Consider the following 24,733-nt stretch of genomic DNA (forward strand, 5'->3'; position numbering starts at 1 on the left):
TGTCATGACTTTTCTCCATGACTTACCCTTGCCTCCCCCACAACTACTTTGGCAGCGATTTTTAACAACTCCTATCTATTCAATCTTTACAAAACCTTTTCAATTCAAAGAGAAACAACTCCTTTTAAAAGAGCTCTTAGAGGGACAACTGGGTGGTTTAGTTGGGTAAAGTTAAGCACCCAGTCCTTGATTTTGGCTCAGGTCATGATCCCAGGGTCATGGGATCAAGCCCCGCATTGGGCTGCACAAGCCAAGCATGGAGCCTGCTTAAGATTCTCCCCTCCCTTCCTTTCTCACGCACTCTCTCTCTCTATGCGTGTCCCCCCACTCTCACATACACTCTCTTTCAAAAATAAAAAACAGTTCTTGGAGAAATAACTCTTCTGCCCTCATACCACAATACTCTGTAATATTTCATTAATTTACATGATTGTAGTTCCAAATTAGACTGACATAACTAGATTGAAGGCAAAGTCTAGGAGAGCTCTAGAGTAGCTTCAGAGTTGAGCATTCCCTGTGCCATGGGCAGCCTGGCTGTGTTTGCCGAGAGAACCGCAGGTGTCCATTAAGCTGGGGAGTGTGGTTAGGTAGAGTTTTGTTAAAAAGAGTTTCATTGAAGAAAAAAGGTCTGACATCAGAGAAAGCAAAGTGCAAGCTATAATAATTTCAGAAAAAAATACACTCAGGCAGTGGAAAGAGCACTTTTTTGATGGGAGTAGGAAAAGGCAGAAGCGAGGAAATTCTAGATGCTAGACAAGGACACTGTTAATGGTGACTTTGAATAAATCAGTTAACCTTTCTGCAGTTCGCTTTTTTCTTTTTTTTTTTTAATTTTTTTTTAACGTTTATTTATTTTTGAGACAGAGAGAGACACAGCATGAACGGGGGAGGGGCAGAGAGAGGGAGACACAGAATCTGAAACAGGTTCCAGGCTCTGGGCTGTCAGCACAGAGCCCGACGCGGGGCTCGAACTCACGGACCATGAGATCATGACCTGAGCCGAAGTCGGACGCTTAACCGACCAAGCCACCCAGGCGCCCCAGTTCGCTTTTTTCTTTTATGAAGGTAGGGTAAGTTCTCTTCAGCTTTAAAGCCTATTATCCATACTTACCACAGTCCCTGCGAGTAAATGAGGTTTAGGTGAATGGAGAGTGAATCAGGCTTAATTTCCTCATCTGTCAAATGGGAGGGGACTTGGCATCAGCAATTCCTCAGGCATGTTCTGCAGAATGAGCCTCCTCAGAAATGGCAAGATATAGTCTTCAGAAATTTCAGTAACAGACAGTTTTACAAAGTGCCGGGGTGAAAATGTAAAACAGGGTTTCTTTACTGTAAAACGTCTCAGTCTTTAATAGGTTAAAGGGTGTTATGAATTTCTAAAGACAGGGTATAATAGCCAGCTTCCTATAAATACATTGCACCAAGTCTCTCTTTCTCTCTTTTCCTCCCATAAAATCTTTCCCAGGACTAGAGAGCTACCGAACGCACTTTGGGGAAATTCTGGCCCGGCTATTTCTACGGTCCTTTCTAACTCCAAATTCACGTTTAGCTGGGGCCTGCATCATTGACTCACTGAGACTTAATAAACAATGTACTGGAAATGGCCAGAGAGACAACGGAGATCATTTTTAAAAGACGAAACTTGAACAAGGTCAGGAAGGGGAAAGTCACCAGAAACTGCTTCCGAGGTTCTCCTCGGCACCAAGCAACGACAACCACTAAACTTGGTCATTATGAGGAAATTTGGGCACAGCATTGGTACACGAGGGAGGTGACTTCCACATTATCTTTATTCGTTCTTTGGTCCCTCCTTATATGTACATACATTTCAACTCAACTGATGTATTTTTCTAATATCAGTGAAGGGACTGATATATATAGAAAATAGAACAGAAATTAAAGATAATAGCAATGAATAATAATAATGAATAAGAGTTGGGGCTTTCTATCAAGAAACCGAGCAAATTTGTGCACCTTCAACAGTCCAGAAAATGTATTTGTCTGAACCAAATGCTGTATTTATATATTTTATGTACAAGGCATAAGTGAGCAAGAACTTTAAAGTACATCTTGACAGACTGAACGATCTCAAGACTTCGTAGGGAGTGAATAACATCTAAGTGCATGGTCAGCTAAGAATTGCACAAATTATATTTGTAAAAGTAACTACTTCCCTGGGAGATCATGCAGATAAAGGCCCATCAAGGCCAACTGTCCGCCACGGGTTTGTCTCTTTTGGTGTGTGTGTGTGTGTGTGTGTGTGTGTGTGTGTGTGTTTAGCTGAATAATTCTAGACTTGTTTATGTTACTAGTGTTACTGTAAAACTAACATTACTACATTTCGATATTGCCATTTTTCTAATGAGGCATCTGGTATGGAACAAAACAAATTCAAGGTTAGAGGCAGCTATTATATAAGGATCTTCTCTGAAATGTGTTCCATGATGATATCACTCCACCCCGGAAGGAACGGTCAGCCTAAACAGCCCACAGACAGCTTTCTCCATTGTTTCTATAAACGGCCAACATATATTAGACCCAGTGGAGTAGACTATGTACTACAAAAATATGGCTCTTATTGTTTATGGTTGTATCTAAAATTTAGAGAATTTTAAAGGGTGTAGCTCCTCTGAGGTTTGAGCCATATGTTGCAAAGAAGCAAAGGACTGTTTTTACCCATGCATATTTGCAGTGTGAACATTGTGCTAGTCACATATAAATTTATGTATGTCCATGCATTATCTTTGTAGTGTTATCTCAATTTCCTTGCCTCTCCAGTGGAAGGCGTTGGACTAGAATATAAATAATATTGATCTGAGAAATCATTTTCCAAATTACTACATATCATTTTTTTTTAATTTTTTTTTTCAACGTTTATTTATTTTTGGGGGGACAGAGAGAGACAGAGCATGAACGGGGGAGGGGCAGAGAGAGAGGGAGACACAGAATCAGAAACAGGCTCCAGGCTCTGAGCCATCAGCCCAGAGCCCGACTCGGGGCTCGAACTCACGGACCGCGAGATCGTGACCTGGCTGAAGTCGGACGCTTAACCGACTGCGCCACCCAGGCGCCCCACTACATATCATTTTTAAAGGACGTCGCTTTTCACAAATCGGGTGAATTACCAAATTCAGATTCCCAAAGAGCTTTCCCTTCTGTGAGCTTGCTGTCCGTTTCTTCGGCTGAAGTAGCATCTGTAGGCAGTGCACGGATTTTCTACATGTCCTTCCCTCAGAACATCCCCCAATATTTCCATTTATTAATTCAGTCAGTAGAAATGTAGCCAATAAAAATAGGATGGCGGTAGAAAGATGTATAAGAATTAGTTCTCGCCTTCCCAGGGCCTGCGATCTAACAGGGAAAACGGGGCACTTAGGAAAATACTGAAGGATGCTGTATTCCCAAATACCCACTGTTTCCCAAATACCCACTATTTACATACAATCATCATGACTTTTGCCACATCCAGTTCTACTGGTATTATTTTCTATTTGATAATTTTCTACAAATGGACTCGTTGCTTCTTTGAATAGATTTTTTTTTTAAAAAAAGAAACTTGATGTCACTTCCATTTGCCTTGTCTCCAGTAGAAGTTAATCACAAAAACAAGAACAAGGAAACAAGTGACTCAGGTAGGTGCCACACCTGTTGAATCCTGCTTAAAAGGGAGGAAGAGCGAAAAGAGGTTTTCAGATCATGTCCTCGAGAAACAAGGATCTTTCCACTTTGACGAAACAAAATAGATGGAAAGAGAATTGAAATGGAAATAACCTTCTGGCCTTGCCATTCAGTACTGCGGGAGCTAGGGGACTTCGCTCCGGGCCAGCTGCTGTGCTGGGCACTGGGAATGCAGTAGTGAACTCCCCCCTCTGCTCTTGGAGAGCCCCGGGAAGGTAGGAATCACACAGATGAATATGACATAGTGCGAGAGGAAAAATCTAGCGTGCTATAGACACCTTAGGATACCGCTGGCCACTTGAGAGCTTTCCTTAGACTTCTCTCAGCTCATTATGACTTGGAAATTAAATTCTAGTTCTAGGATTTAATTTCATTGCAACTCCATATGTGTGGGCTGCTTCCCCCTAGTTGCTGAGGACAAGCATAATAACCTACCTTTATTTTCTGAAAAAACAAAAGGGGGAGGTTTCTTAGGCTAAGCAGCAGTGGTAAAGTACGTGGGAAACACCTCCGTGTAGGCAGGAAGATATTGCCACCTGCGAGCATCTAGGAGGCTGAGGGGCAGGTGTCAGAGACTTCTCCTGGGTCAGAGCCCCACCCTGAGATGAATCCACCTTCTAGAACAGCCCAGGATCACGTGTCTCATAGCTGGGAACGTGGTGGCCGTTGTCCCTAGGCAACCAGCTCCTAAGTTCCTTCACATGGTTGGGAGATTGTAAAGCTTCTTCTTTTTTTTTTTTCTTTTTAATTTTATTTTAATGTTTATTTATTTTTGAGAGAGAGAGAGAGAACACAGAGGGGCAGAGAGAGAGACACACACACAGAATCTGAAGGAGGCTCCAGGCTCTGAGCGGTCAGCACAGAGCCCGACAGGGGTCTGGAACCCACAAACCACGAGATCATGACCAAAGTCAATTGCCCAACCGAATGAGCCACCCAGGTGCCCCCTAAAGCTTATTCTTGATGAAGAGTGGACTGGACAGAAAGGAGAAAGTGTGTTAGGCTTAAGCGTAACCATGACCACCTGGCAGCAGGAGAAGGGATAGCCCGAGAGAGGGAAGTGGGGAACAGCGGCAGAGCTTTGTGGGATGTGACATATGTCAGGTGAAGGGGAGAGAGTGGGGTGGGGGAGCACTGCATTGTGAAGGTGAAGAACAGTCACGTGGCAGTGAAGAGCATTCCCCCAGTGTAGGAAGGCAGCTGACACAAGTCCTAAGGAACGAGAAGCAGATGGCCAGGGAAAACCACAAGTGGCTCCGTGGCCGTAGCCTGGGGTTTGAAGGCAGAAGGAGGTAGAGGTGAGGCTGGAGGGTAGTCTCAGTGAGGCCGTGACGGACCACACAGGTGGAGAGTTTTGGGCAGGGAAGGGGTATAATCAGATTAGGAAGCTGGAAAGATCATTCCAGAGGAATGTGGGAGATGAGGTGGGTGGAGTGACTGTCATCCCTAAGTATCTTTCCCCTTTGCCCATTTTGCTGACCTCGGTACCTGCAACCCGAATAAGGGATATCCAAGGCAGGGTTCTGTTACATCAGACTCATTGGAGAGTGTACTCATCCCTCATTGGAGAGAACGGCTTCCGGAAGTCAGATTCCTTTCTTCTCAAGTCAGATTCCTTTCTTCTCGTAACCAGCCTGGTCTGATCGAACACAATCATGTGTGGCTCTTTCCGCGTCCCAAAGGCACAATGTTCTGCTGCCAGTCTTGGAGTAACCATTCAAAGTGCGTTTATGGGACCTGTAGGAGAGCCAGCAAGCGAATGGGGCTTTTATACCTCCTTTTGTTTTATTCATTTAACGTTTATTGAGCACTTACTCCGTGCCCGGCATTGAGCTAGTTGCTGAGCAATCAAGTCCCTTAAGGGGTTCACATTTGGAAGGTAGACAGAATAATGGGCAAATTAACTACTCTTCTAGGAGGCAAATGCGTGAAAAGTGCTACAATGCTGTCCCCGCCCCCCTCCATGGGCTCTGAATGCCCAGATATTAGGATCTGTGTTTGGTGGGGAGGGGAGGAGCAACAGAGAGGGATCCTGAGCAGGGGATCCGCGCCCTTGGTTGAAGAATAACAACTTCCGGGCGCCTGGGTGGCTCAGTTGGTTAAGCGTCTGACTTCTGCTCAGGTCATGATCTTGTGCAGCTTGTGAATTTGAGACCCACATCAGGCTCTCTGCTGTCAGCACAGAGCCCGCTTTGGATCCTCTCTCTCCTTCTCTCTGCCCCTCCCCCCTTCATGCTCTGTCTGTGTCTCTCAATAAATAAATAAACGAACACTAAAAAAAAAAGGTATAACAATGCCATGTATTGGCACATGTATTGTAAGTTACCTCCAATTTCCAAAGACCCACAGGCAAGACAAACCGTGGAGCCCATAACAGATCGCCTTTGTCTCCCGTGGCAGTTCTCTTCCCCGGTGGGAGTACAGAAGTAGATTCCCCAGTGCAGCCCTCCACGGCCCATTGGCTTCAGGCATAGTTTTACACTGTGATCGGTTGCCACTGGGTTCCAACGCTTTTTGCGGAGGTCACATTTGTGCTTCTAAACGTTTTTCTCCCCAATTTATTTTTTCAAGATTTTTGGCATACATTCAGTGACCCAGAATAATTCTCAGGGTCTGAAAATAAAAACAAATCTTGATAGAAAGCTGAAGTTAAACGACTCTAAAGGGACTTCCTCCCCCAAAGGACACCAGCTGCTGACCATGTTTAAAACTGGTGATGCGGGGGCGCCTGGGTGGCGCAGTCGGTTAAGCGTCCGACTTCAGCCAGGTCACGATCTCGAGGTCTGTGAGTTCGAGCCCCGCGTCGGGCTCTGGGCTGATGGCTCAGAGCCTGGAGCCTGTTTCCGATTCTGTGTCTCCCTCTCTCTCTGCCCCTCCCCCGTTCATGCTCTGTCTCTCTCTGTCCCAAAAATAAATAAACGTTGAAAAAAAAAATTTAAAACTGGTGATGCGGCTGTCAGTCTCATGCCGAGGACCTTTGCACAACTCTTGCGATTTGTAGAGTCGGTTTTTCCTTAAAGAGCATCTCCAAAGGAGAGGGGGAGAAAAGGAAAGAGAAAGAATAACATATTTCTAAGTAAGAAATGGGATGGTAAGAGAAGACACGGATTTCTAGTCAAAGATGCTAAGTGGTAGACTGAATCTCAAGGCAACAAGAAGGACGTTTTCTGAAATCTGACCAAGCCTGGCCATCTTGTGTACAGAGAATAAGAAATAGGGCAAAAGCATCCCAGTTTTGACTCTCATCTCCTAAGTAAGCATCCAACAGCTTTCTTCAAATCTAAAGCGAACCGTTTCCCTACAGACAACGTTCCTTGAACGTTCTCGTGCCCATTTGGAGTTACTTGTCATCGGACTTACACCCTGAAATCACTCACACTCACCACTGGTTGCTTCTGCTTGGATCTGCTCCGCCGGGAGTTTAGGTTGCGCGTGGATTTGGCTGGGAAATGAAACGTATAATCCTACTTACATGGAATTTTGTCTTGACACAGATTTGGGAACAGGAAACAATACCCCTCGGTGGTCAGAAGAAAATCTGCCGTGGGATGCCACACCGATGAAGTCTTTATTGTGGCTTCTCTCCCCACACTTATTTCTTTCATTGGCTTCAGCTCTTTACTTATCACTGGAGCATAGGACGGCTCCCCGAACGGTGTGAATTACCCCACACCCAATGCCAGCATTAGCAGATGGTGAGGAGAAGGGGCCGTGCGGAAATTGAAAATTTCCAGGTTAAGCCCAGAGATGTGCAGAGGGGGGAAAAGGGCATTTTGTATGGAGGAGTTCATAAATCCTTGTAGGTTTCTAGCATTTTCCCCCTTAAAAATTTTTTTTTTCTTCAACGTTTTTATTTATTTTTGGGAGAGAGAGAGACAGAGCATGAACGGGGGAGGGGCAGAGAGAGAGGGAGACACAGAATCGGAAACAGGCTCCAGGCTCCGAGCCATCAGCCCAGAGCCTGACGCGGGGCTCGAACTCACGGACCGCGAGATCGTGACCTGGCTGAAGTCGGACGCTTAACCGACTGCGCCACCCAGGCACCCGCATTTTCCCCCTTAAATAGCCTATCCGCAACTGTAGATAAGGTAGGTATTAAGTACATGTCCCTGTCCCTGAAATATGTAATTTCCATGGTTTCAATTATCGTTTTATTAAATAATAGAATAATAGATGAAGAATCCTATTTTAAGCTGATGTTGGAATGCATGGTTTTTCTCCAGTGTCTTCTTTGTAACTATGCTGTTATTAAAGGTTTAAAATAAAAGTGCATTCCTTCACAGCACATCAGTGAAGCAGAGCGATCGAGCCGCTGTCCCACACGTCAGCTCGCCCCCTGCCATTATGCTGCACACAATTTTTGCAGCCATATGCCGCAGGCTTGGTGGCATCTCATCAACATGTTGCGTGACAAACTTTGTCATTGAGAGCGTAGTGGTGCCTAGTTTGATTCAAGCTCTAGGGTCCAACTTCCTGGTTTAACTCTGAGCAAATTATTTAACCTACCTGTGCCTTGTTTTCCTCCTCTGGGAAAGGCAGATGAGTGTACTTATGTCATGGGCTGCTATGATAATGGGGTAGGATAATACATATAAAGTCCCGAGGATAGGGTCTGTCACACAGACATATCACTTTGCCTAAGGTTTGCTGGAATATACTAACAGGTATAAACTTTAATAAACTACTTCTTTAATAAATAAGCCAGTATTTTTTAATGTTTATATCTTTAATGAGAGAGAGAGAGAGAGAGAGAGAGAGAGAGAGAGAGCAGGAGCAGGGTAGGGACAGAGAGAGAGGAAATCCCAAGCAGGCTCCACGCTGTAAGCACAGAGCCTGACACAGGGCTCGATCCCATGAACCGCAAGATCATGACCTAAGCCAAAATCAAGAGCCAGACACTTAACCGACTGAGCCACCCAAGTGCCCCACTAAGCCAGTATTTTTGTATAATTTTCATTGTGGATTTATAGAAGGATTTATAGAAGACTTGTTATAAAAGATGTTCTATGTGTCATCACCTGGCAGGTTGCATGATACAATTACCACCATCTAATACATTATATATCGATTTGCTGCCTCCCCACACAAGAACTTTTGAGGTGTGTTCATTACTGGATCTCTGATCCCCAGAAGTGTACCTGTCATGTGGTAAATACTCAATACATATTTGTTGGGGAAAATAAAGGAATATACAAATGTTAGCTCCTTGGTAGGTAACTGAAAGGTGATTGTCTACATTGGCTCACTTCTATATTGAGGCTAAAAACATTACCCCATTTTATATAAAGGTCTAGGTGGTAGGGAGAAAAGCATATGAGTATCTGGGGCCTTAGGTTTACCAAGAGTAAAGGTCAACATCTTTAACTTGTACAAAGTTAGTTATAAACAAGATCTCAGGGTCACCTATCCATACCTGAGAATGTGCGTTCCCAGGGAGCACTCTGCCAGGTTGCTTATTAAATATTTAAGTTGGATAGATCTCCTTGTAGCAAAAAGAGGCGATGTGCTGAATTACGGGAGTATTATCTTTGGGGTTTTTTCCAGTTTTTTCTCTTAACGGCTAAACTTTTCTTCAAAGTAAAGTCCAAAAGCTGTGGTTTGCAGGGTGGTCCCTGCTGTGCTGCCTCCAGCCTCCTGAAGTTTCTTGGAGCTATTGGATAGGGCAGGAAGAACATGCGCTTTAAGTCTTACAGACCCAGGTTCAAGTCCTAGCTTAGCTGCTTACCCATTGTGCTCCTTAGGCAAGTTGTTTCATTCCTGTGGACCTCAGTTTCTTCACCTGTGGAAAGAGGAGAGATCATGCTATAGTTGCAAGGGTTCCAATGAGTGCATATTGAGTTCCTGACACATAAAAGGCCTGCGATAAAGCAAAACTTGAATTTCACTGGATTCGAAAATACCACTGAGAGAATTCTACAGCCTACTGAGAACCCGATAGCCCACTACAGAAAGAGAAGTCTTCCCTGGTGACATCAGTTTATCAGCAGCCACGTTCTAACCAAAAGGTCTCCCCATCAGGGCACCCGGGTGGCTCAGCTGGTTAAGTGTCCGACTCTTGGGGTCAGCTCGGGTCACGGTCTCAGGGTTTGTGAGTTTGAGCCCCGTGTTGGGCTCCGCACTGGGCGTGGAGGCTGCTTAGAATTCTCTCTCTCCTTTTCTTTCTGCACCCCTCTAAATAAGTAAATAAGTAAGTAAATAAATAAATAAATAAACTTTAAAAAAATAAAAGTCTCCCTGTCTTCAGAGTTGTGCAGAGAATTTGACCCAGTGTTTGCTTTGCTTCTGTAATCATTGCCATTGCTGCTCAAGAGCCTCTGATGGCTGAGAAGGCTGGAGAAGGATGAACGGGCCACAGGGCAGACAGCAAAACAGGCTTTCTTCAGCAGGCTTCATTAGGCACCACTCAAATACTTACCGATTAGCATGGTCCCTGCACTGAAGACACGCTATTCCTGATATAAAGACAGTCATTTTATTTCTAAATTACGTACATTTATTCCATGGAAATATCATGTTTCCCAAGCGGGAGACTTCCCATTCATGGATTTATTTGGCTACCATTCATGGAGTGCATACGGTGTGTCAGGGGCTTTTCCAGGAAATGGTGGGATGAAAATGAGCAAGGGCTTCTGTGCCCCCTAGAGTCTTGTAGTCGCTTGGGACAGATATGCATATAACACAATCAATTACAGCAAGCCTTCCCAGGGTCTGGTGGGGGTATGAATAGTGTGCTGTGTGAGAACACACGAGATGGTTGTTAACTCTGCCCTACTGGGTTCAACACAGGTGGCCCCCCCCAAAAGTGACAATGGAGCTGGGGAGTGAAGGAAAAGTATGAGTTTGACCCAACAGAGGAAAGGAAGATGTACATTCTAGGAAGAACCACAGATATAAGAAATACATAATCTAGTCCTCAAAATGTGGCTCTCAGGTCAGCATCAGTATTGCCAGGGAATGTGTTAGAAATACAGATTCTTGGGAACCACCCCAGAATCTCTGAGGATAAGTGCCCAGCGATCTGTGTCTTAGCGAGCCCTCCAGCTGACCCATACGCACACTCAGGTTTGAGAACCATTGTTATAGTCAACGGCTGGTATCACGTAAAAGAAAAAAGTGTATTAACAAAGTATTTGAGTTGACATAATACAGAGATACCTGGATAGATAAAGATTTTCCACCCCTACTCCAACTTTTCCACAAAGGGTCGGTTTACAATAGATCATCAAAGGCGACAAACGATGTAGCCAAAGAAACGTAATGAAAGTAGAATAAAATTAGAAAAAAAAGTAATGAACCCCTACCATTTTGTCACAAATTTCCCGATAAACTTCCCAGTATTCAAAGCATGCGTAGAAACACATTCATCTTACAAGGACCGCGTTACCTGCAAGATTACTTAGCATTTGTCAAGCACACAACTTTGCTAATGCCGACACCTAAGAGGGGTTTCCTCCACGGCACCTGATTCGGAAGACACTCTGCTGAGTTCAGTGACCTCCAGGCAGTAAAAGCCATTGAAGTATAAATACCTGTTTCTCAAAACCCTCTTCCATGGGCTTAATATCAAAGAGAAGTTCAATGGAAGAAACCCAGACAGAGACCTAAACATTGAGGCCACGTTTGCAGCTCTCAGACAATCTGACTCACATCTGGATAGCGTCATCAAAGACGAAAGAAAGCAGAGGTAGAAAGCATTAAAAAATCCAGAGGGGACATGGAATAGTCAGGTTTGAACAAAATACACAGTAAGCACTACACATCGTCCTAAGAACCTCATCTTTGAAGGATGTGCTTCTCTGGATTTCCTGAGCCTCCCAGGTCTCAACCTCAACTTTTGTAGCTGTTTTTTCCAAATTTTTTCCTCGGTGCATCACATATGCAACATGCACCACACAATCTAGGGTCTGATTAGATTCTGACTTAGAATACTCTCTGATCGTTTCACGTTTGTGCGGTTTATTTCCTCAACTAGATCACAAATTAGACAAGGCCTCTCACTTCCCCGCTTCCTTTAGCACAAGGACGATTTTCAGGGGAGGCTGTCTTTGTATCACCTCTTGAAGGAGGAATAAGAATCGGCTCGGTGAGCAGCGATGACTATTTGAGAGACCACAAAGCACAAGGACACTGAAAAGCGTGGCATATGGAGAAGCGTACGTGGGGTCCAGTGCGGCTGGCATAAGGGGTGGGGTGACAGGAGACAAGGGCGTCTACATCATGAAAATCTCCACTTTGGGTCCTATCCAAAGGTTGAGATTAATATTGTAAAAGTGTAGGAAGTCTGGAAAGAACTTAAAGCTAAAAATGGCATGATCAGATAAGAAAGATCACATTGCAAATCATACCGTTAGGATTATGGAAAGTGCTGTGGGGTGTGAGTGCTCTAGAGGTGGTAGGAGCAAGGTCGTTATGGTTCAGTGGCTAAGGACACGATGGGTTCAAAATTTACCAGCTGCATTAGCTCAGACAAGTTGTTTCATCTGCGATAGTCTGTATTCTTATCCAGAGAACAGTCCCTACCACGTACCCTTTGAGGATGAAATGAGATAATGCATTTAAAGTGGTCAGCATGTGGGGCACCTGGGTGGCTCAGTAGGTTGAGCTTCCGACTTCGGCTCAGGTCATGATCTCACGATCTGTGAGTTCGAGCCCCACGTCGGGCTCTGTGCTGACCGCTCAGAGCCTAGAACCTGTTTCAGATTCTGTGTCTCCCTCTCTCTCTGCCCCTCCCCCACTCATGCTCTGTCTCTATCTCTGTGTCAAAAATAAATAAACATTTAAAAACAAAACAAAAAAATAAATTAAAAAAATAAAGTGGTCAGCATGTGCCTGGCATACAGGTGCTCAAAACTGTTTATCATTATCGCTGCTAGAGGCACAGGAACCATTCCTTTTTTTATTCACTTAGTATTTGTTGGTCACTGTCTTTCTATTTCCAAACAAGTCCAGACGAGACATGGTAAGGGGAGTCAAGGGCTTGGAATAGCGCCACAGAAGCAAGAGACCCCCGACACCACTCCTGATCCACTTGGGGAATGGAGCAGAGATTGGACACTGGAAATTGGGCATGGCACCAGTCCCACCCTCAGTGACACACAGCCCCGTGTGGAAGAACACAGCATGGTGACACCACTCCTTGATTTTATATTGTCCAGAATAGACGAGGCAGAAGGATCACAGAGCAAGGGGCCGAGGGTGCTTGCAAAAGAATGTTTGAGGGGATGTGTCTCCTTAGGCCAGCAAAGGAAGAAAGTGAGACCCTGGGGGCTGACCGACCTAGAGAAAAGGGAGCTTCTGAGGAACCGGAGAACAGAAGAAACTACCCTGAGAGCTATCAGAGAGCAGAAGTGAGGAGAAGAGAATGTGGAAACTTGAGAGATAGAAGTCGTGGGTGGGAGGTGCCCCTGGGTGGTTCAGTCGGTTAAGCCTCCGACTCTTGATTTTTGGCTCAGGTCATGATCTCAAGGTTCGTGGGTTCAAGCCTGGTATGGGGCTCCACACTAACTGTGGAGGCTGCTTGAAATTCTCTCTCTCTCTCTCTCTCTCTCTCTCTCTCTCCCTCTCCCTCTCCCTCTCACTGCCTCTCCCCTGCTCAGGCTCTAAATAAATAAATAAATAAATAAATAAATATCTTTTTAAAATAAAAGTTTTGGGTGGGAAATAATAAGACTCCTTAATTCTTTTTAGAGTGCCCAGTGTACTGCATGTAAATAATCATTATTTGATAAGTAGATGTTGAATTAAATCCCCATGCACAGATTTGATTTGACTCCATGCCTAACACCTTGAAAGAATATATCATCTGCTGTCTGACAGGTTAACATCCTTATGCGTCAAAACTGATTTTTCTCCAAGGGACAGCAACTGTCATCATGGGTCCTTCTCTGTCACAGCAACCGTGCTTCCAGAAAGTTTAGTGGAGATGGATTTGTTTGTTTAAAATTTAAGATCGGGGCGCCTGGGTGGCTCAGTCGGTTGAGCGTCCGACTTCGGCTCAGGTCATGATCTCACTGTCCGTGGGTTCGAGCCCCGCGTCGGGCTCTGTGCTGACAGCTCAGAGCCTGGAGCTCGTTTCTGATTCTGTGTCTCCCTCTCTCTCTGACCCTCCCTGTTCATGCTCTGTCTCTCTCTGTCTCAAAAATAAATAAACATTAAAAAAAAAAATTTAAAATTTAAGATTGGGTGCAGAACTCTAGAGGGGACGGAGAGACTGGTTCCAAAACGAAAAACAAATTATGATAATGAATGAAAAGGAAATGATAATTTATGAACATACATAAATGAAAATGAAATAATAAATTATGATAATAAATGCTAATTACCGCTAGATAGACGAAGAGTAAGAATAAGGCACTTTAACCGCTACGTGAAAATGGAAGCCGAAGGAACAGTGTGTGAGCGGGTTTGAGTCTAATTCCCATCCACAGCCGGCGTTGCAGGGGTGGGGAAGACCAGACCACCGGCAGAAAAACACTGGGGACCGCGTTGAAAATGGTTAGCGGCAGAGAAAGGCCAGCTCACCCGCGGGGTGCTGACCACCTCTCTCTCGTGCGTGCAGGCACTGATAATGGTTCTGAAAGAATGAACGTGAACTCTGAATGGGCGTGCGTGGTTCATTGGAGCCAATACACCCGTAAAGTGGTAAAGGCCATTTCGGGATGCTTCAGCCGATCCCGATGGGGCCGCTTCTGAGACTCCCAGCGGGGCCCGCTGAGCACTTTGGTGGTGCTTCTCGTAAGCTTGCGGTTTCCCTGGCTGGGCCGGAGGGTCTCTGTACTTGGAGAGGTACGCGTTTCTGGGCCTGCCACGGTTCTGCCACAGACCACTGGGTCCTGGCCACTCCAGGCAGGGAGCCGGGCCGGACTAGGTTCAGAAGAATGCTGGGCCGCTTCTCTGTTTCTTTCCCTGGGGCTACATGGAGCCCAGATACGCTTCTCTCTGCCTGTTTCCTCCCCATCCCTCCTCCCCCCTCCCCTGCTACCTTTTCTCTGCTGCCCCACAGTTTCAAACAGTACTCGACTTTGGCTTCCCGTGGTGCCGATACTGGCCTTTCCTCTACTTGACTTTGCAGATAAGCTCACCAGGGTTCAGTGAGTCTAGGAACATTTCCATTTAAATTTCTGGGAGCCAGCATCTGATTAACTCAGCTAAGCCTCTGCATGGGTGCCCCGGAGTTGGGTCTTCAAACGCAGTTCAATCAGCTCAGAGGAGGTAGTAATTGCCTTCCCTGTTCCTGGCAAGGACGTCAGCAGCAGAGGCTGTGGGCAGGGGGAGAAAATGGTCCCCAAAGCAGGTGTCAGCTCAACAGCCACCCCAGAAGGGACCACTACAGGTACTTTCGGTGCCTCCGCACTTGGTAGATTTGTAGGGTGAACGTGGTAAGAAAAGCAGCAGCATTTAAAAGAAGGAGATTTATGAGAAAAAAAAAAACACTTTTGATTCAGGTAAAAGAATATATATAGTCTGGCTCTGAAGCAAGTTGTCTAGAATGTGCCAGTACATGTTCACAAGACTATTCAGCTAGTTATGAGAGATGTGGACAAAAATAACCCAGTTTTCATCAGAGGCTATTTCTACTGCTGCTTCTCAAGTTGCATTGTACTGTTTTGATTGTCATTGTTTTTGGATTTTTCCCTTTCTCCATCATGGCTGTCTTTTTTTTATTTTAATATTTATTTATTTTTGGGAGACAGAGTGCAAGCAGGGGAGGGGCAGAGAGAGAGGGAGACACAGAATCTGAAGCAGGCTCCAGGCTCCAAGCTGTCAGACACGTGGCTCAAACCTACGAAGTGTGGGATCATGACCTAGGCTGAAGTCAGATGCCTAACCAACTGAGCCACCCAGGCACCCCAATCATGGCTGTCTTTATATCCTATTAAACAGTTTTATTATGTCATCATTCCTGTTTCTCCTGCACTAATCAGTGGCTTGCATATTTGTCCCGGCATCTTTTTTTAAGAGACACTGATGGTCTTTGCTCTTCTCTGAAAATTCTATAGACGTGCGTTTTACTCCCATGAGATAGGGTGTCCCCACTGTGCCTCCCCAAGAGCTACTGGCCATGGCGGGTGAAAGTAACCACATTCTCTCCCGGGGGACTCCATCTGTAAGTATAGCTGAAGTACCCTCCCCTAGAAACCCAAATGGGAACAATTTCATGGAGAGCACATCTCCAAGGTCACATAGAGTCAGAACAGGCACCTTCCTACCTGTGTCAATCCCAAACAATGCTGTGAGGTTGTTATCATGTACTACCTTGGGGCGTCTGTGTGGCCAAGTCAGTTAAGCGTCCGATTTCAGCTCAGGTCATGATCTCACGGTTTGTGAATTCGAGCCTTGCATCGGGCTCTGTGCTGACAGCTCAGAGCCTGGAGCCTGCTTCAGATTCTGTGTCACTGTCTCTCTCTGCCCCTCCCCCGCTCATTCTCTCTCTCCCTCTCTCTCTCTCTCTCTCTTTCAAAAATAAATAAAACATTAAATAACAATAATAATAATAATGCACTGCCTCAAAAACCCCCTCCTGTGTTCTATGAGATTTTACTCAACCAGCAATAAATAGATACCAATATTAATGATAACTAACCATTTTCTCAAGAAATATCACCCTCCACCGTTTCATGCTCAAAAGTCGAAGTGAAACTACTTTTTAAAAGCTTTGTATGAAGACAAAGGCCGTTGTAATTGCACTACCTACTGTGACCAAATGGGAGGAGGTTTGACATGTTGCTTTTTTTGTTCTGTATTGTTTTTTGTACAATATCATGTCTTTTGAAAGGGAAATGCTCAAAAGGCATTTATTTGTAGAAGCAGACTGGCTGAAGGAGGTATTCACAAACAAAATCCAATTGCAGATGATTGGGATAGCAATTAGCATTAATGGAAAAGCCAGAATACATTCTGCTTCTATGGCTTAGCACAAAATGCCGAAGCATTGTACTCTGAGTGATACAACTGGTGTATTTCCAACCATGCTTACTCAAAGGTGCTCTCACGGCATTCGTATGGTTTTAAGTATAGAATACATGCAAATCTCCAAGCAGGCAAGTCTGAAAAATTGAGAGAATGGCATTCAGCTGTTTTGTGCAGCTACAATTTCAGGTCAGAGAGTATCTGAAAAGTGGGCCTTGGGGCAATGTTCACTCACCCTCACACCTCTCTGTTCGGTTTTCTGTTTACTTTTACCCCAAAATGGCATGGCTTTGTTTCTCAGTAGTACATTAGTGAGAACCATTCCCTTATTTTTTTTTTAAACAACTGTTTATTTAAAATCATAAGCCCATTGAGCATTCATAACGTTCTTCCTTCTCAAACCCCACAGAATTGGGATTTATTATTAACAGAATACAAAAATTGCTGTTAAACAGCTGCATCCGTATCGCATAGGATTTTGCTCTGTGCGCAAAAGAGTGCCCTGCGTGTTTAGACTGTGGAGGACACGCAGGTGTGCAAGCGAGGAGGTCTGCGGTGGGTGGCACTGCCCCAGCGGGCCACCTTCTCACCCTCCTTGGAGGTGCCCTTTCCTCCTTCTCAGCCTCCTCCTGAACTGCCCCAGCAAGACCAAACTGCTTCTTTGGGGTTTTTCTTGCCTCTCTCCACCCTAAATAGCCTCGAGCCCCAGCCAGGGAAATCTTTAGCACGTGGCTGGCCATGTCACTGCTCGGTTTAAGACGCTCTCGTGGAATACCACCACCTGTAAAGTCAAGTCCTGGGTACGAGGATTGCTTACAAAAGCTCCTCGGGATTTGGCCTTGATGCCCATCCCAATTAGAGATAGGTTAGATGCCAGTGTCAGAAAATAAAATAACAGTGGCAGAGACAAAGATAGAGATACAGAGCAAGGCTGCAACGGCACTCCACTGTGGCCAGGCCCTTTATCTTGTGGTGCTCCCACAGCAACTTACGCCTCCCGGCCTGTCGGCAGGCCGGCCGAAGAAGGGGTAAAGAAGGGTATGCCTTTCGCTTTAGAGACATTTTCCAGAAACTGCACATTCCGCCGTTTCCAATTATACTCCAATAGCCAGAATTAGTCACCTCTGCACATTTAGGGAGACTGGGAGACATAGTCATTATTCTGCGACTACTTTATACTCTTCCATAAGGGAATCCTTTCTTTCTCTTCCGTTGAAGGTTACAGCCTGGCATGGGCAGGTCACATGGAGGAAAGCCAAAAAGGCCACTTGACCCTGAAAAGATTTGTGGAGATTTCTTCAGTCCTGATGTCTCCCCAGACAAGAACACAGTGTTCCCTATTCTCCTGGGCAGGGTCCCCAGCATTGCTCTTCCTAAAGTGAGTCATGATGGCCTGGCTATCAGTCTTCACCGAGTGAGAGAATAGAAGCCCTTAACTTGGTTCTTCTTTTTCCTTTTTTAGATTTTTTTTCATCTTATTTATTTGAGAGAGAGACAGAGCAAGTGGGAGAGAGGGACAGAGGGAGGGAGAGAGAGAGAATCTTAAGTAGTCTCTGACATGGGCCTCAATCCCATGACCCTGGGATCATGACCTGAGCTGAAATCAAGAGTCAGACGCTCCACCGAGTGAGCCACTCAGGTGCCCCGAGTTCTTCTATCTGCATGTAAAGAAAAATCAAGAACAGCAGCTCTAAATAAAGACACGCACAGAAATCAAAATGAAATAGGGACTTGCCAACTTTGCAAGACTGTTTTCCCCTTGTCAGCATCTTCTAATATGTGGTTTGTTTGTTTTTCCCTCGGGCCTAATAAATTACCTACCTTGAGAATTTCCTTTCCGGAGCCGGATCGTTCTTGCTTCAGTCATCGTGCAACAGTGCTTCTGTTCCAGGTGTGGGAACTCTGTGAAACTCTGTGAAAACCAGGCGCCTCTCACACTCAGAGCTCATCTCATGGTGGCCAGTATAGTCAAGAAATTCTCCAAGTCAAAAATCAGGACATCCGGTCTGACAGTAAAATCAAACCTAGGAGGACAACAAAACACAATTTTGAAGTCATACTGAGCAAAAATAATATATGAGAGATGATCACTGTAGTCATAGAAACCCTCACGGAGGCATATTGACCTACACTCCCCACTCTCGCTCCAAAAGAGAAGGCATGGAAGGCAATATGCCTTTCTATTTTGAGAAATCTTTTATGGCCACTTAAAATCTAATTCAGGGCCTAGCAGCTTCCTTTTCCAAGAATACAGAAGATAATAAGAACGGTTAGTCCTCTTTTTTCATGACTAGGTCATGTCTCTCTGAGCACATCATAAGCCTTTTGGCCATTAGGGATTTGCTGTGTGCATTTAGTTGCCTGCGCATGAGGGATGCTCAGTTAATTCTTCCCAGTTACACTGCAGGATGGAGCGAGCATTGTCCATGGATGCCACTTATAAACCTTAATAGGTGAGGGGAAGAAAGAAGTGGCAGAAGGAAGTGTGTGGAAAGGGAGTTTAAGAGCAAGGAAAAGGAAGAACGAGAGAAGGAAGAGCAGGTGCCCCCAGCAATTGCTGAACCATTGAGGGCTTTAGATCATCTGTCTCCACTCCCCCGCAAGTCACCAAATGTGTTGCTTTACTTTATTTTTTTTTAAGATGAAATTAATTGTCACATTGGTTTCCATACAACACCCAGTGCTCATCCCAGCAGGTGCCCTCCTCAATGCCCATCACCCACCCTCCCCTCCCTCCCACCCCCCCATCAACCCTCAGATTGTTCTCAGTTTTTAAGAGTCTCTTATGGTTTGGCTCCCTCCCTCCCTAACTTTTTTTTTCCTTCCCCTCCCCCATGGTCTTCTGTTAAGTTTCTCAGGATCCACATAGGAGTGAAAACATATGGTATCTGTCTTTCTGTGTATGACTTAGTTCACTTAGCCTAACACTCTCCAGTTCCATCCACGCTGCCACAAAGGGCCAGATTTCATTCTTTCTCAGTGCCACGTAGCATTCCATTGTGTATATAAACCACAATTTCTGTATCCATTCATCAGTTGATGGGCATTTAGGCTCTTTCCATAATTTGGCTATTGTTGAGAGTGTTGCTATAAACATTGGGGTACAAGTGCCCCTATGCATCAGTACTCCTGTATCCCTTGGGTAAATTCCTAGCCGTGGTTGCTTTACTTTATAATCACAAATTGATCAATCGTCCTTTTTAAATGACAGGAGAATAGAAGAGAATGTAAGATTCTCTATCAAAAAATAAAACAGATATTTTTTGCATATTTAATCTGTGCCAGGCTGTGAAGTTGTTTATTTGGCCTTGACCAGAAAGATAGACAGAGCACTTAGAAATGTTTATGATTGCTTATTGCCATTTTTTCATGACCTGATGTGCCCATATCACAGAGAAAGGGGATTAAGATCTCAGCATCCTTTTACAAATAGTAAGAAGGAGGAAAGCTAACTTACTTATCCTTGATGCAATTTATTACCCTCTGAGAAAATGTAAGTGTTTGACTCTATCCTGAAAATAACTCACTTCCATTTTAGTAAAAATCACGCTGTGTATGTTGAATTTACAAATATTATCATTGGTTACATCATTTAATTCTTCATTAATGGTTTTGCAAAATCTCTTCATTCCCTCTGCTTGTCCTCCGGTAACATCATCTTATGTAAAATGCTGCGGGCATATTAAAAATAACAAAATATTGACTAAGAATTCAAATAATTCTGTTCATTTTGGAGTAAATATATATAATTTATGTTTTCAGTTCTTGCCAGTTTCACATTTTACTTAGCAGAAAGTATCTACATAAGACCCGCCTGCTTCAGAAGGAAATTCTGAGGCATCATTTCATTACTATTTTATATATTGAGATTCTATTATGTGTAATCATAAGACTTTTTATGTGACTATAACCCTCCTGGGCTGTTATTTTTGTTTTTTAATCTTTAAGTTCATATTTAAAAGGCAAAAATGTCTTCAACAGGACCTGTTTTGTAGAGAGAGACTCCCTCATGCAATGGATTTTTCCATCTAAATTAGTCAGTACCGCTGTTTTGCCAAAAACGTGTATTTAACCCTCTTAAATCCCTCCTTGCCACAACCTGATCGTAGGATCATAACGTCATACAAAGCAGCCCAAAGTATCTTATGCAGCAATCTCCTTCACTAGTCTCTCTTCAGTGGACAAGTTTTGATTTCCAGGCTCTTCCTGACACACAAGTATCATGGGTCCTTCTTTCCTTTTTGCCTCTTCAGGTGTCAGTTTCTTTCTGCCCTTCAGACAGACTGTCTTCTGTCTAGGCATCCTGTAATCGGCAGGGCTGGGCAGGCCCCTCAGCTTTGCCTTCACAGCAGGTAGAATTTCCAGAGCTGGGGTGTTCTCTGCTGGGCCGTGGAGGGTCAGCAGTCAAAGGCTCACAGCAGCAGAAGGCATATTCACCTGCCTGCCTCCTCCCAAACTCTGAAACCACCGGTCCCCAGAATGCCCATGAGATGGGCCCTTCCCTGAGCGTGACCCTTCCCTTGCCGCAAGTCATATTTCCACTCAGTACACATGACTCGAATCACAGTCTGGACCACACCAAGAAATTTTGCACTGATGCATTGATGCAGTAATTCATCGAATAAATATTTTGCTGAGTTCCCACGATCAGCCAGGTATTTGCTGGATACTGGATGGGTAAACCATAGTCCCTACCCTCAAGGAGCTTATAATTTAGTAGGCTAACCCATTTTAAAAGACTCTGGTGATTAAAACCCTCCATCAGTTTGGCTGAGCCATTTATGTAGGAAGTGAGAGATGAGGAGAAAAAAGGGGAGGCATAGACCCTGGATAGAGATTTTCAACATTGTCAGGAGCTCCCACATACCAAACAGCCCATGGGATAGACAAGACCTTACCTGTCAAAAGTGTGCATTTTTCTTCATTAGACCATGTGTGTGTGTTTTATTTTGTTGTGGATGTTTTTAACTTAAACCGTTTATCTCTCCCTGTCTGAATATCTGAAATGACATTAGTGCTATTTTGGATCGTCATGCTGGCTTCTCAGGACAAGTCTTATTATGACAAGTTTTGTACTATAAGAAGCTTAAAAACAAACAAACAAACAAAACAGGCTATTAATAGGAATTCAGTCAGCTACCAAAGAAGTTGGAGCCCAGAGAAAATACTCTGCCCTGTGGAACAGCAGGGCTGACCCTCGGGCCCAGGTCCTTCGTGTCCTTGGGAACATTTCTAGGGCCTTTCCCTTGGCCATCTCACTATCACTTGTGAACATTTAACCAGAAACCTTTAAACCAGGAAAAGGCAATGCCATGATATTCAAACTAGCCAATTCAAGCTTATCCTTCAGCTGCTCTCTGTTTGTTAATGGGAAGCTCTTGATCCCTCTAATGACAGAAATACAGGGGCACGGGCGCCCGGGGGGCTTAGTCAGTTAAGCGCCCGACTCTTGATTTCAGCTCAGGTCGTGATCTCACGGTTCGTGGGATCGAGCCCTACGTCGAGCTCTGTGCTAACAGTATGGAGCCTGCTTGGGATTCTCTCTCTCTCTTTCTCTCTCCGCCCCTCCCCTGCTCACTCTCTCTCTATCCCAAAATAAATAAATAAACACCAAAAAAAAAATTTTTTTTAAGACAAAGGCAGATTTTCCTCTACAGCTCTGATTTATTTGTCACCATTACTGTTTTCCATTCTAATTACTGTGGTGTTTGGGTTTCGGGGGGTGGGGCACAGGCGGTATTTGTGAGCTGTGATTGTTACTACAGAATTCTAACCAGAAAGCATGTGACAGAAGATAGAAAGGTATGCCCCCAAGTTATAAGGGACCAGTGGCTTCTCTTATTTTTTTTTTTTCCGCCCATATTTACTTTACTTACATTAACGGAGCGCTTACTGTGTGTTTACAGAGCTGGCTTGGGGCTAGGTAGGGGGCTAGAAAGGTGACTGAGAGGTAAACAGGCCTGCGAGGAAGGAACTAAAGTAGCAGGTGAATGCCTGAGACAAACGATTGCATAGGAGCTGAGAGAGTGGCCCTAGATGCCATGGAAACACAGAGGGGAACTAATTCTCTCTGCAAGGGGTATCAGCAAAGGCTTCCCAGAGAAACTGAGCCCTTTGGGGGTTTACGCTTCACAATTAACAGACAGTTAAGACGAAACCCAGAGAAGCCAAGGAAAGATATCTCCAGTTACCGGAATCCTGGAGGGAGGGGGGTTGCTTTCAAATAATTTTAAAACCATTTAGCATTTTCATAGGTTCCTTTTCCGGGTTTACTAGCTTTCACCCCCCCCCCCCCCCTGCCACCACCACCTCCGGGTCCCTGACTGCAGTTGGCTCTCCCTGCCCTACACCGATGCTCGAGCCTTTCCAACAAGGCATTAAAGCGGCTTTCAAGGACAGCGATGAGTTAGTTCTTCTGCCAGAAAACCAACCCAGTAGCCGGCGCTCAAAAGAGCCACATCTCCTCACCGACCCAAGCGTTAACCCTTTGCCCTCTCTTGTTCTTCCTTGCCCCCAGGTCTCTGCGCAAGACGGGGTGTGGAACCTAACCACGGGGTGTCCATGACCCCCGAGGCTGCAGCCCATCAGCAATGAAAGGGTTATCGGGCAGCCGCAGCCACCACCACGGGGTCACCTGCGACGCGGCCTGCGACTCGCTGTCGCACCACTCGGACCGCAAGCCCTACCTGCTGAGCCCGCTGGAGCACCACCCGGCCGACCACCCTTACTACACTCAGCGGAACTCCTTCCAGGCCGAGTGCGTGGGCCCGTTCAGCGACCCGCTGGCCAGCAGCACCTTCCCGCGCAGGCACTACACCTCGCAGCAGGAGCTGAAGGACGAGTGCGCCCTGGTGCCCCGCACGCTGGCCGCCAAGGCCAACCGCATCCCCGCCAACCTCCTGGACCAGTTTGAGAGGCAGCTGCCGCTCAGCCGGGATGGCTACCACACGCTGCAGTACAAGCGCACGGCCGTGGAGCACCGCAGCGACAGCCCCGGCCGCATCCGCCACCTGGTCCACTCGGTCCAGAAGCTCTTCACCAAGTCGCACTCCCTGGAGGGGCCGTCCAAGGGCAGCGTCAACGGGGGCAAAGCCAGCCCCGACGAGACGCAGACGGGGAGGTACGGCAAGCGCAGCAAGAGCAAGGAGCGGCGCGCCGACCCCAAGGCCCGCGCCAACGCCTCCCCGGGCTGGTGGAGCTCCGACGACAACCTGGACGGCGACGTGTGCATCTACCACGCGCCCTCGGGAGTGATGACCATGGGCAGGTGCCCCGACCGCTCGGCCTCGCAGTACTTCATGGAGGCCTACAACACCATCAGCGAGCAGGCGGTCAAGGCCTCCCGGAGTAACAACGACGTCAAGTGCTCCACCTGTGCCAACCTGCCCGTCAACCTGGACGCGCCGCTCCTGAAGAAGAGCGCCTGGTCCTCCACCCTGACCGTGAGCCGCGCCAGGGAGGTGTACCAGAAAGCGTCGGTTAACATGGACCAGGCCATGGTGAAGTCAGAGTCCTGTCAGCAAGAGCGCTCCTGCCAGTACCTTCAGGTACCATTTATGTCGAGTGATGGGTGCTTAGAAATTGTACCGGCTGATTGTGTGGTGTTTTCTCCTGGGTCCTAGTCTTGTCTGCATGAACCTGAGCAAATTGTGAGGCATTTCTCTGGCCAACTGCTCCTCTCAGGAAACAAAACTGCCACCGACTTCATCCACTTATCTTGAGGTAGAAAACCACTCTAGAAAAGCACGCCTGCAGAAAGGCGCGGAGTTATTAATGATTCGGGTTCCTCTTTTGTCTCAGAGAACATGGGATAGGGAGCAGAGAAAAGGGGAGTCTACCCAGAATTCTAAAATAAATCCACCTTTTTACAAAAGTGGACAATGATCTTTTAAGTTCTGGAAAGAGTTTAATAGGATCTATCGAGAGGTTTTGTGTTGGTTGTTTTTTGTTTTCTTTTGTTTTGTTTTGTTTTTTGATTATTATTGTTAAATTCTGCCTTGAGCTATTGGGGAATCTTGATCTGTATCTTCGCCATCACAATTGTTGGCACCACCGCCAACACTAACCACACTCCCACCCCCGGAGCCCAGGGAATCGGGATAATGCCCTGGGTGCTGAGGAGGTAGAGATAGAGCCAGTTTGGGGA

The 24,733-nt window shown here is 45.7% G+C and overlaps 1 protein-coding gene across 2 annotated transcripts in view; it reads left to right on the forward strand.

Moving 5' to 3' along the window:
* The first annotated feature begins 23,177 nt into the window (after positions 1 to 23,177).
* DLGAP1 (DLG associated protein 1) overlaps positions 23,178 to 24,733 on the forward strand; it is a 324,376-nt gene continuing 322,820 nt past the window's right edge. For both annotated transcript variants that reach the window (XM_047828475.1, XM_047828474.1), the window contains exon 1: positions 23,178 to 24,134. In XM_047828475.1, the coding sequence (XP_047684431.1) occupies positions 23,178 to 24,134 (957 nt within the window). The remainder of the gene's footprint in view (positions 24,135 to 24,733) is intronic.

Source organism: Prionailurus viverrinus, chromosome D3 (genome assembly GCF_022837055.1).
Source record: "Prionailurus viverrinus isolate Anna chromosome D3, UM_Priviv_1.0, whole genome shotgun sequence".
Lineage (NCBI taxonomy): Eukaryota > Metazoa > Chordata > Mammalia > Carnivora > Felidae > Prionailurus > Prionailurus viverrinus.